Source organism: Pterocles gutturalis, unplaced genomic scaffold, assembly GCF_000699245.1.
Source record: "Pterocles gutturalis isolate BGI_N339 unplaced genomic scaffold, ASM69924v1 scaffold29267, whole genome shotgun sequence".
Lineage (NCBI taxonomy): Eukaryota > Metazoa > Chordata > Aves > Pterocliformes > Pteroclidae > Pterocles > Pterocles gutturalis.
The window spans coordinates 8,574-19,243 of record NW_010116483.1 but is presented as its reverse complement, the minus strand read 5'-3'; the positions used below and the strand labels follow the sequence as shown (position 1 = coordinate 19,243).

Sequence of the window (10,670 nt, the reverse complement as noted above, 5' to 3'; positions counted from 1 at the left end):
TCTATCCATTCTCCACCCAGCCAGTGATTATTGGCCATTACCATAGCATTTAATAGCATAATGGAATCCGTCTAAGTCCTAAAGTCAATAGGATTTCTCTCTTAGATCCCAGATATCCTCAGAGTTGGAGCAGCAAAATACTTTGGACAAACTATCCTAGGAGGGCCTTTTCACATAATTGTGTAAGTACACCCCTTTTTAAGTCTAATAAATATATTGTCTCTCATTTTCCCCACTGCTGTCTTTTGTCACATGAGTCACTTTCTCCATTCTTCAGGAGTATTCCTTCTCTTGATTTCCTTCTCTTACTGGCTCAGCTGGTGTGTAGGAAGCCAGGCAAGTGGACACGTAGAGCTGATAGTGCTGAGAGGTCTCTGCCTATTGGGCCGGTGGCTATATGAGGCTATATGGACCTGGCTCGGAATTTTTGAAAAGAAAAGAAAAGAAAAGAAAAGAAAAGAAAAGAAAAGAAAAGAAAAAGGAGGGTAAGATTCCTTTACTGACCTTTTTTCACTTTCTCTTATTCCTTTGCAGGATCACATATGCTTGCATGATTCTAGTAACCATGGTGATGCGTCTTACCAGCACAACTGGTGAGGTGGTGCCTATGTCCTTTGCCCTCGTGTTAGGATGGTGCAATGTCATGTACTTTGCACGAGGCTTCCAGATGCTCGGACCCTTTACCATCATGATCCAGAAGGTATAAGACACAAACAAATATGGGCTTGTTACACACATACTGACACCTCTTTGCAGACAGAAAGAACTGAATTAATACTTTTTTCCCCTCAGGACTAGCATTAACAGCAAATGGACAAGTTCTTGTCTGCACAGAGGGTTTGAGACTTTCACATTATCTCTTTAGTGCAGAAGATTCCTTTAGTCCACTCATGATCTTAGAATCTGGAAAATGGCTTACATAAGGTTGCAGTATAGCTTGGTGGGACAGTTGGGCCTTATGGTGGCTCTGTCTTTGCTCTGCAGATGATATTTGGAGATCTCATGCGCTTTTGCTGGCTCATGGCTGTGGTGATACTAGGCTTTGCATCAGGTGAGTCTACAAAAAGAAAACAGCATTATGTTACCCCTGCCAACTTCTTTAGTATGAATTAAGAGCATGGGTTTTGATTAATTCTCAGGTTGCCCTTTTAGTTAGCCAGCAAAGGTGGCACTTCTATTTCTTAGAGCATGGTCACTTTCCCAGCACTGATTTCTGTTTTAACGAGTTTGATTTGCAATTCTTGCTCTTTCCAGGGTAAGAGAAATTAAGACAATCCAGACAATTCAACATATATCTGGGTCAAGGTTTAAAAACATACTGTATTTATGATATTTGTCTTCAGCAAATGAGATTAACACACATAGCTTTATTATATCCTTGAAGAAGAAAAGATCACTATTTTGAGAATAAACAAATAATCACAGTAATTCTGAGTCATTTTATAATGGAGAAGAGTGATTCTAGTCAGAGATTTGTCTTTGTTATGCTGAGTACTGCACTAGCATAGAAACATATGCAGCTCTTTCCCAGTCCACTTTGTGTTGTCAGGATCTCTTACAGTACCCTGTTGTTGCTCTTGGAATGTGATTTCCGTTGTTAAAGAATCTCTCTCTTCTTTTCCCCCATTGCTCTCTAGCTTTTTACATCATCTTCCAGACAGAGAACCCTGAAAACCTTGGGCAGTTCTACAACTATCCTATGTCCTTGTTCACCACCTTTGAGCTGTTCCTCACTATCATTGATGGCCCTGCAAACTATGATGTGGACCTTCCCTTTATGTACAGCGTGGTATACTTTGCCTTTGCCATCATTGCCACCCTCCTTATGCTCAACTTGTTAATTGCCATGATGGGTGACACCCATTGGAGAGTGGCCCATGAGCAGGATGAGCTCTGGAGAGCCCAGGTAATCTAATTTAGGTGTCAGGGGTTTTTCTTTGAATTAAGAAGGGGAAAAATGTTCAAGGAAAATGTGCTAGACAGTGCAATTACTTACTCTGCCATCTGTCCTCTAAAGGAGGTACTTTAAAACCTTTTTCTGCCCCTCACTTTTCTCAGGGGCTAATAAAACAAGCCATGTCCTCTTACTTCTGTTTTACAGCTTCTGTACATCAGCCACCAAATTTCTTTCATTCTTTCTATGAGTCTGAAGTGTCTAAGTGCAAAACTACTGTTCTCAGTTTTTTATGTGGAACTGTTTTCCAGTGTATCTTTGCTATGCAGTTATTCCTACCTTATTTCTAAGAGCAGCTAGAAGCCCATCCAGCCTTTCTTTCCCATTCTGTGTCTCCCTACCTATTTGTTCCTTACACATGGAATAATTTGTTAAATAGAATTAAAGTTGCATCTTTTTTTTACAAATCATATTTCTGTGTAACTAGGAGTTAGATTATAATTACAGGGATTGACTGAGGGGAGATAGAATGCAAAGTAATGATTATAAGTAGGTCAGTGTCATCTTTAGATCCATTGACATTGATCCATCCTGACTCTTACTCAAAAGGAAAAAAAATTCAACCAGATCAGTCAGATATAGCCGCTGAACAGGAAATCCATTTCCTAGATTTTTCTGTGAGAAAGCAATAACTCAAATGGTTAAATGTAGTTCTGTGACCACACTGTTAAGTTCTGATGGTAGTTAAGGCAGATATAAATACTGTCCTCTTCTCTAGCTTGCAATTTAATTACCCTATTTGTTGCCATCAGGTATAAGAGGAAAAAAAAAAAAACAGTGTTTTAAGAGCACCATTGTTTCCTCAAAACATGTCACAGTTAGCACTAAAATAGTGAATTGCTCTATCATAAATGAAGTATTGTCTCTATGATTTTTCTTCATTATGTATGGAGGTATAATGATTTAGGATAATGGGTCAGTACTCATGAAACTTATAATTTTGAAAGAGAGGCTGCTTTTATCTTCATCCCAGTTCTTTTTTTTTTTTTTTATTCTAAAGGTTGTGGCTACTACTGTCATGCTGGAGCGGAAACTGCCACGGTGTCTCTGGCCTCGCTCTGGAATCTGTGGGCGGGAGTATGGCCTAGGGGACCGATGGTATCTCAGGTGAGTTCTCTTCTAGTGCATGCATGTAAGGATCCCAGAAGAAGAATCCAATGTATGGATGCTAATAAAGAGCCCTTCCAGTTGTCTAGGGAGGACTGTTTGGAGTCCTTCCCTTCCAGAATACAGACCCTAATCTGTTTTCTGTCTGTGGTTGATAGACAAGCACTGTTCCCCTCAGAAATCTCTGCTGTGCAATTACTTGTGAAATCAGCTGATGTTCTCTTATCTGGTAGTCACAAGAGACAGACCCAAGAAATTGCGTGGGTTATAAGCTCTGAATTTTTCTTTCAAACTTCTTACAATGAGTATCACAAAATTTCACTCCTGTCCTTGTCTTTCTCTCTCTATCTACTAAATGTCTATAATCAGTTTTCCATTTCTGTGTAGATTTTCTGGAATGTCCAGGTCAGTAGCCATATTTTTGGGATGGGTTTGCTTCTTGTGTCTGCTAGGTTTTGTTGATAAACTGTCACATTTCTACTTCATTCAGTTTATGTTTTTGAATCCTCTTACAGAGTTGAAGACAAGGTTGATCCCAGCAAACTCAAGACAATGCGGTACACAGAAGCATTTAAGGCTCAGGATAGGGATAACTATGACAAAGGTTTCGAAAAGCTGGAAATCAATAGAAACATCCTGTACAAGAAGGAACTGTCTGCTCTGTCATTGTCACAGAGCACATCCAGGACTAGTTCTCACCGTGGCTGGGAGATCCTGAGGCGCAACACCCTTCACCAGCTTCGTGGAGAGGTCAGTCATGCCATGGAAGAGGAGGTCTACGATGTCTAAGAGGCATCTTTTTTTACTCCACAACACAGATCGATTTTGCCACTACAGTTGTCTTTTCCAACTGTTCATACACACTCCAGCATGCTACACACATGAAGCCTTGAAGAACTCTGCTGGTGAATCGTTTATGAACAGTTCATGGCATTTATGCTATGATATACGAATGCAGTCTTTTCCCTCCTACATTCAAGTGTCCCTGCTGTTGCACTAATATTTGCACCAAGCTGGTGGGCTTGTTGAGCTAAGGCCTGCGGTGTTTTGTTATGCTTTGTAAGACCTTACAGAAATGAGCAAAAGAAGACAGCAATGGGATTTCATCCATTTACAAAGAAGTGATCAGTAAGCCCTCTCCCAGACTGTTACATATGGTATAATTCCTCCCTCCAGTTTCACAAAATCCCAATGGTCTCATAGCAAAGAGAGCTGACTGAAGTTCTGTTTTATTATTTGGTACAGAACTGAAAAAAAACCCTGTAACTAAGCTCAAGAACGAAGGTAGTTGCTGACACTGTGATGATTAAAAGGACTGTAACTACTCAGCTGGCATTCAGGGCCTGACAGATTTTGCCCTCTGAAGACAGGCAGTCTCTATTAGCTGCATTTTCAACATTGCTATCTTAGCAGGATTGGTTTGGTTTTGGTTTGGTTTGCTTGTTTGAGGGGGTTATTTTTGTGGGCTTTTTTGTTTGTTTGTTTTATTTTGTTGTCATGTGAATGCACTTTAAGCTTTTGAAAAGAAGCTATTGCTCTTCCTGAGAGGATTCTGAAGGATCTGAAGTGGGAACTTCTCTTCCTAATGATAGCACATTTTACCTGGTTAGGTGACTTTCAGTAGTGTGAAATTTCATCAGAGCTATTAATCTCGCAAATGAACTGAAGCTGGTCTTTTGTTTTCTGTAGAAGAGTAGGATTCTGAACCATAGTTCTCTGACTTATTACTGAGTCATCAAGGTTGGGTAGTGAGCTACAATATAGCACTGAAAGAAATGGAGAGGAAATGTTGGATAGACAACTAAGAGCTGTTGCAGAGGCAGTTCAGAAACTGGTGCATTCTCTCTCTGAAAGTCTAAAACTATCCAATGAACAACTGAGTCATCCACACCGTTCCCTTCCCAGGCATGATGCTGTGACAGTATGTCAGTTTGTCATCTGCCTAGGGCCATTTATAGAAAAATGGAGAAATGTTCAGAGAAATGGACTGCCATTTCAGGAGTTTTTGTATTCTCAGGAGTGTGGAGTTTCATTCCAATAGCAGAAGTAAGTAAGTGGAAAGCAATCCATGGTCTTAACATTTTCTTCCAACAGGACTAGTAATTTTATTTTTTAAGAAACCAAGGATTATTATCTAACACTAGACTTTGAGCCAAATCATCTTGTGATAATCAAAGAAGATAATGGAAAAGCTGAATCCAATGGATTTCTGATTGTATTGAAATATCACAGCAAACATCTCCTACAACTCCTCTCTTGCAGTGGCTGTAATGAGCATAACGATCTTTGTAATTATGTGTGTTTATTTAAATTACCTCTTTCTCTTACTTGAATTTGTATTTATGCCGACAGAAGACTGTCTCTGGAATTCAACTGCATACTTTTGAGTTGCCTCATTTTGTTGAATTGAAAGTGTTGCCTGGTCTTGCTCACTTAAGTATTGTCAGGCCTTCCCAAAACCTTTGGAGTTTGTACTGGTGATCTACGGAGATGGGAACAACGTGGCACATTAATCGTAACTGTGAACTGCTGCTCTAACTGCAGATGAATTTCATACTGAATAAGAAACAGCAGGAAGGGAGAATGGCTGGCTTGCCCCTGCTCCTTCAACCCCCAAGTACAGTAGTCTTTTCACTAGTTTGAAAACCTGCAGAAATACAATTAAGATGGAGCTGCATATAGCCATTTGAACTGAAAGAAGATTTTAAACTGAAATAGGGTAGACTTAGATAAGATATAAGGAAGAAATTATTTACTGTGATCTAGTGATTTCTATAAAAGGACTCCTCTTTGTGACATAGTAATCATAGAATCATGGAGTGGTTTGGGTTGGAAGGGACCTTAAAGATCATCGAGTTCCAACCCCCCTGCCACAGGCAGGGATACCTTCCACTAGATCAGACCACTCAAAGCCCCATCAAAATTGGCCTTTAACACCTCCAGGGATGGGGCATCCACAACTTCTCTGGGCAACCCATTCCAGTGCCTCACCACCCTCACAGTAAAATATTTCTTCATAATATCTCATCTAAATCTACCCTCTGTCAGCTTAAAACCATTGCTCCTCATCCTATCACTACACTCCCCTATAAAAAGTGACTTCTCATCTTTCCCTCTTTTAAGTACTGGAAGGCTGCTATAACGTCTCCCTGGAGACTTCTCTAGGTTAAACAAGCCCAATTCTCTCAACCCATCCTCATATGGGAAGTACTCCAGACCTCTGACCATTTTTGTGGCCCTCCTCCAAACTCACTCCAACTGGTCCATGTCTTTCCTGTGCTGAGGACTCCAGAGCTGGATGCAGTACTCCAGGTGAGGTCTCACAAGAGCGGAGTAGAGGGGGAGAATCACCTCTCTCAACCTGCTGGTCACAGTTCTTTTGTTTCAGTGCTCAGAGTGTTCTAAATGAGGTGTTTTGGCTTATAGAATATAGAGAGACCCTTACATGGGTTTAAAGCACTTTGATGTGAGGTGAGTAGAGGGGGAGAATCACCTCCCTTGACCTGCTGGTCATGCTTCTTTCGATGCAGCCCAGGATATGGCTGGCTTTCTTACAGTTGGCAAGAGCACATTGCCAGGTATTGTTGAGCTTCTCATGAACCAGCACTCCCATGTTGTTCTCTTCAGGGCTGCTCTCAATCCATTCTCCTCCCAGCTTGTATTTGTGCCTGGGATTGCCCCAACCCATGTGCAGGACCTTGCACTTGGCTTTGTTGAAATTCATGAGGTTCGCATGGGTTCACCTCTCAAGCCTGTCAAGGTCCCTCTGGATGGCATCCCTTCCCTCCAGCATGTCAACTGCGCCACCCAGCTTGGCGTCATCAGCAAACTTGCTGAGGGTGCACTCAGTCCCACTGTCAATCTCACCAGCAAAGATGTTAAACAACACTGGTCCCAATACCAATCCATGCAGAATGCCTCTTATTACCTGTCTCCACTTGGACATTGAGACGTTGACCTAGTGGTCCAACTGTGAAATCCATGTCTTTCTAATTTAGAGACAAGGATTTAATGCGGGACAGTGTTAAATGCTTTACACAAGTCCAGGTAGATGACATCAGTTGCCCTTCCCTTATCCATCAATGCTGTAACCCTGTTATAGAAGGTCACCAAATTTGCCAGGCACAATTTGCTCTTGGTGAAGCCATGTTGGCTGTCACAAATCACCTCCTTATTTTCCATGCATGTACCTCAGCATAGTTTCCAGGAGGATTTGCTCCATGATCTTGCCAGGCACAGAGATGAGACTGACCAGCCTCCAGTTCCCCAGGTCTTCCTTATTTCCCTTTTTAAAAATGGGGTTATGTTTCCCCTTTTCCAGTCAGCAGGCACTTCACCAGACTGCCACGACTTCTTGAATATGATGAATAGTGGTTTGGCAACTTCATCTGCCAGTTCCTTTAGGGCCCGTGGATGTATCTCATCAGGTCCCATGGACTTGTGCACCTTCAGGTTCCTTATACGGTCTTGAACCTGATCTTTTCCCACATTGGGTGTTTCTTCGTTCTCCCATTCCATGTCTTTGCCTTCTGCGGCTTGGGCAGTGTGGCTTGAGCACTTCCTGGTGAAGACAGGCAAAAAAGTCATTGAGTACCTGAAGACTGAGGCAAAAAAAAAAAAAAAAAAGTTAAAATAGTGAAAGGCATTAATAACAATATTTTAAAAGTTAGTTTGAAGTATAAGCTGTGTAAGCCCTGGTTCTGATTTTGTGTTCTTCATCACTATAAACAATAATGAGAATTTTTATCTTAGAATTCAAAACAACTTCTTGACATTGCAGGAGGCAGAACAGAACTCAGTTAACAGTGCTAGGCCTTCATAGATTTCTGTATTTGTTCTCCATAAAAAAGAAAATAAAAAATCCAGTACCAGATTTTTTTTAAGGAAGTGCCTTCTCTTGTGAAATTACATTCTGTAATAGTTAGCTTTCGTATTCCTTGTAGAGAACAGCATCAGAACTGTGTGATTTATTTCCTGTCTTTGGAGTTACCTAAAGTATATGATAGAGAATCACAGAATAATAGAATTTTGGGAGTTGTAAGAGACCCTTAAAAGTCATCTAGTCCAACCTCCCTGCAATGAGCAGGGACATCTTCAACTAGGTCAGGTTACTCCGAGCCCCATCCAACCTGACCTTGAATGTTTCCAGGGATGGGGCGTCTATCACATCTTTGGGCAGCCTGTTTCAGTGTTTCATCACTCTCATCATAAAAATTTTTTTCCTGACTGCTATTGGAATTTGGCTTCCAGTTTGCTGAGGTGATTTGCATATTAAAAAAAAAAAACACCTGGAAAAAGACTATGCAAGAGGAGGCATAATATTTTACCAATAATAAATTTTTCCCCAGTCAGCTTTGCAGAATCTTTTTGTTGATGATGAGTGATTGCAGGCCATTTTTAGCATAATTTATTTGATCTGAAGGATAAACAGCTATAGAAGAAAATTTGAGGTGGGAATAGTCAGTAGATACAATGGGCACACCAGAATCTGGAAATATTAAATTTAATATACAAATGTGGAATACCTACCCTCTTCCGTTAGGACATATACACATGAGCTGTGCCCATGTGAACCTCAGATGATGAAGTAATAGGAGGCACTACACTAACACTTTAGTTGGTTCAATGCAATCTGTCTCACACTCGGAAACAGCAATGACTATAGTCACACAAAGGTAAAACACTTTTGCTGTAATATTTTGCATGAATATGCTGCTTGAGGATTTGCTTCAATTTTTTTCATTTTGAGTTACAACCTAAAATTCTGAAACACTATTGCTCCTCCTTGAAGTTGCAGGGTGTCTTTCCTCTCCCTCTTATCAGTTTTGCAATAATTTTAAAGCAGACATTCCTCCCCTCCTTGAAACTTCTAACCTCAAACTATCTTCTACATTAGTGAAGCAACTACTGAGTTTATAATGTGATAAAAATGAATGTTTCAATCCAGTTGCTTGTAGGAAAAATGAGACATATTTTGCTGAAAATAAAAGTATGAAATATATGGAATATCTTGTCTGCTTCTTTGTGTCTAAAATAAATATAATAGGCCAATTTTTGTGTTTGTTTCTCTAGTAGCAATCATGGACATTAGTCGACAAATTGTTTGGATTGTCCTGTTTGGGTCCATGTTAAATTTTTTGGGTTAAAGCTGTTTTTCCACAGCGGGAAATATCCATTTCTCCACTTCATAAATCGCTTTATACAAAAATTGTATAGAGTTTCAAAAACTGATTTCCAGTTAAAAGTAAGAACTATCACGGCCTGTATTTTTTAAAGTCATTGAGTGTATAGTGAAAACTGCGGTGCAAGCTCTTTGGAAAAGAAGACATATTTTCATGTTGGTGGAATGAACTATTTTGGATGGTCGAGTGATAGTCCTTACTATAGCTACTTGCAACAGAATACACATAGGTACAGAGAGCTTTCTCAGTAATACAGATGCAAAACAGATGCAGATAGCCCAGTTGTGCATGTTTAATTATCGTTCACTGAATTTTATGTTTACATCATTTCTTAAATGATTACTGTTTTCCTTTCTAGCCTCATTAAGGCCTTCATCTTATGTTACACATTGAAGCAAACAAGGCAAAGAAAATGCAAGTCAGATTAATGGGATGAATCCTGATTCATGAATTTCCATAAACTTTTGAAGTGCCTCCTTTACTATTGAGAAACTCATCTGTAAATCATAGAATCATAGAATCATTAAGGTTGGAAAAGATCTCAAGGATCATCAAGTCCAGCCGTCAACCCAACACCACCTAACTCACTAAACCATGTCCCAAAGCACCACATCTACACATTTCTCGAACACTTCCAGGGATGGTGACTCCACCTCTTCCCTGGGCAGCCTGTTGCAATGCCTGATCACTCTTTCAGTGAAGAAATTTTTTCTAATATCCAGCCTAAACCTCCCCTGGTGCAACTTAAGGACTATCACTCATTGCTTTAGAGAAGCTCAGACTAATGAAAAGGCATCAGTACTGTTGATTGGGCCTGTATGTGCTAGAGAAGGAACTGGTTGCTGTGTCATACCGCTACACAGTTTTCAGAAAAAAAACACAAACCAAACAACTTTTTTTTTTTTTTTTTTTTTTTTTTTTAGTGTCCCTGTGAGTAAGTCAGGAAAGTTAATTTTTTTAAACATTGTTTCCAAACTTTGGGACAATAAAATGGGTAAACACTGAAACGACTATTTAGCTCCTAATTTTACATGAAGTTGCTCACCATTTTAAAACTTCATTTTACAGCAGCAATAAATCATCATAATATTGTGATGTTGTGGTACATTTTTAATATCTTTGAGTTGACAGATTCCAAAAAAACAGGCATAATTCTTTGGCAGAAATAAGACTGGAATTTAGTGGTCATAAAAATTTAGTAAGTGCTAACGCAGACATTTGGGGATTAACAAGGAACAGACATGGATGTTTAGATATCAGGGTGTTTATGATATGAGCAAATCATATGGGAGGAGGAAAGGAGGAAGGAAGGAGGAGAAGTGTGGGAGAGAAGAAAAGAAAGGAGAGAGGAGGGGTAGTGAAGGGGACAAGGAGGAATGGAGAGAGGGATAGAGGAAGGAAGGAAGTAGGGAAGGAGGGAAGGGGAG

At 40.1% G+C, this 10,670-nt stretch overlaps 1 protein-coding gene across 1 annotated transcript; it reads left to right on the top strand.

Annotated features, from left to right (window-relative positions):
• Window positions 1-105: 105 nt before the first annotated feature.
• On the top strand, window positions 106-3,850 carry LOC104458211 (transient receptor potential cation channel subfamily V member 6-like; the record flags this gene model as incomplete). The annotated part of the gene is made up of 6 exons (XM_010075531.1): window positions 106-182; window positions 535-700; window positions 985-1,051; window positions 1,638-1,906; window positions 2,955-3,061; window positions 3,577-3,850. Coding segments are annotated over 6 exons (960 nt in total), but the record flags the coding sequence as incomplete, so codon positions are not given.
• Between the last annotated feature and the right edge of the window lie 6,820 nt (window positions 3,851-10,670).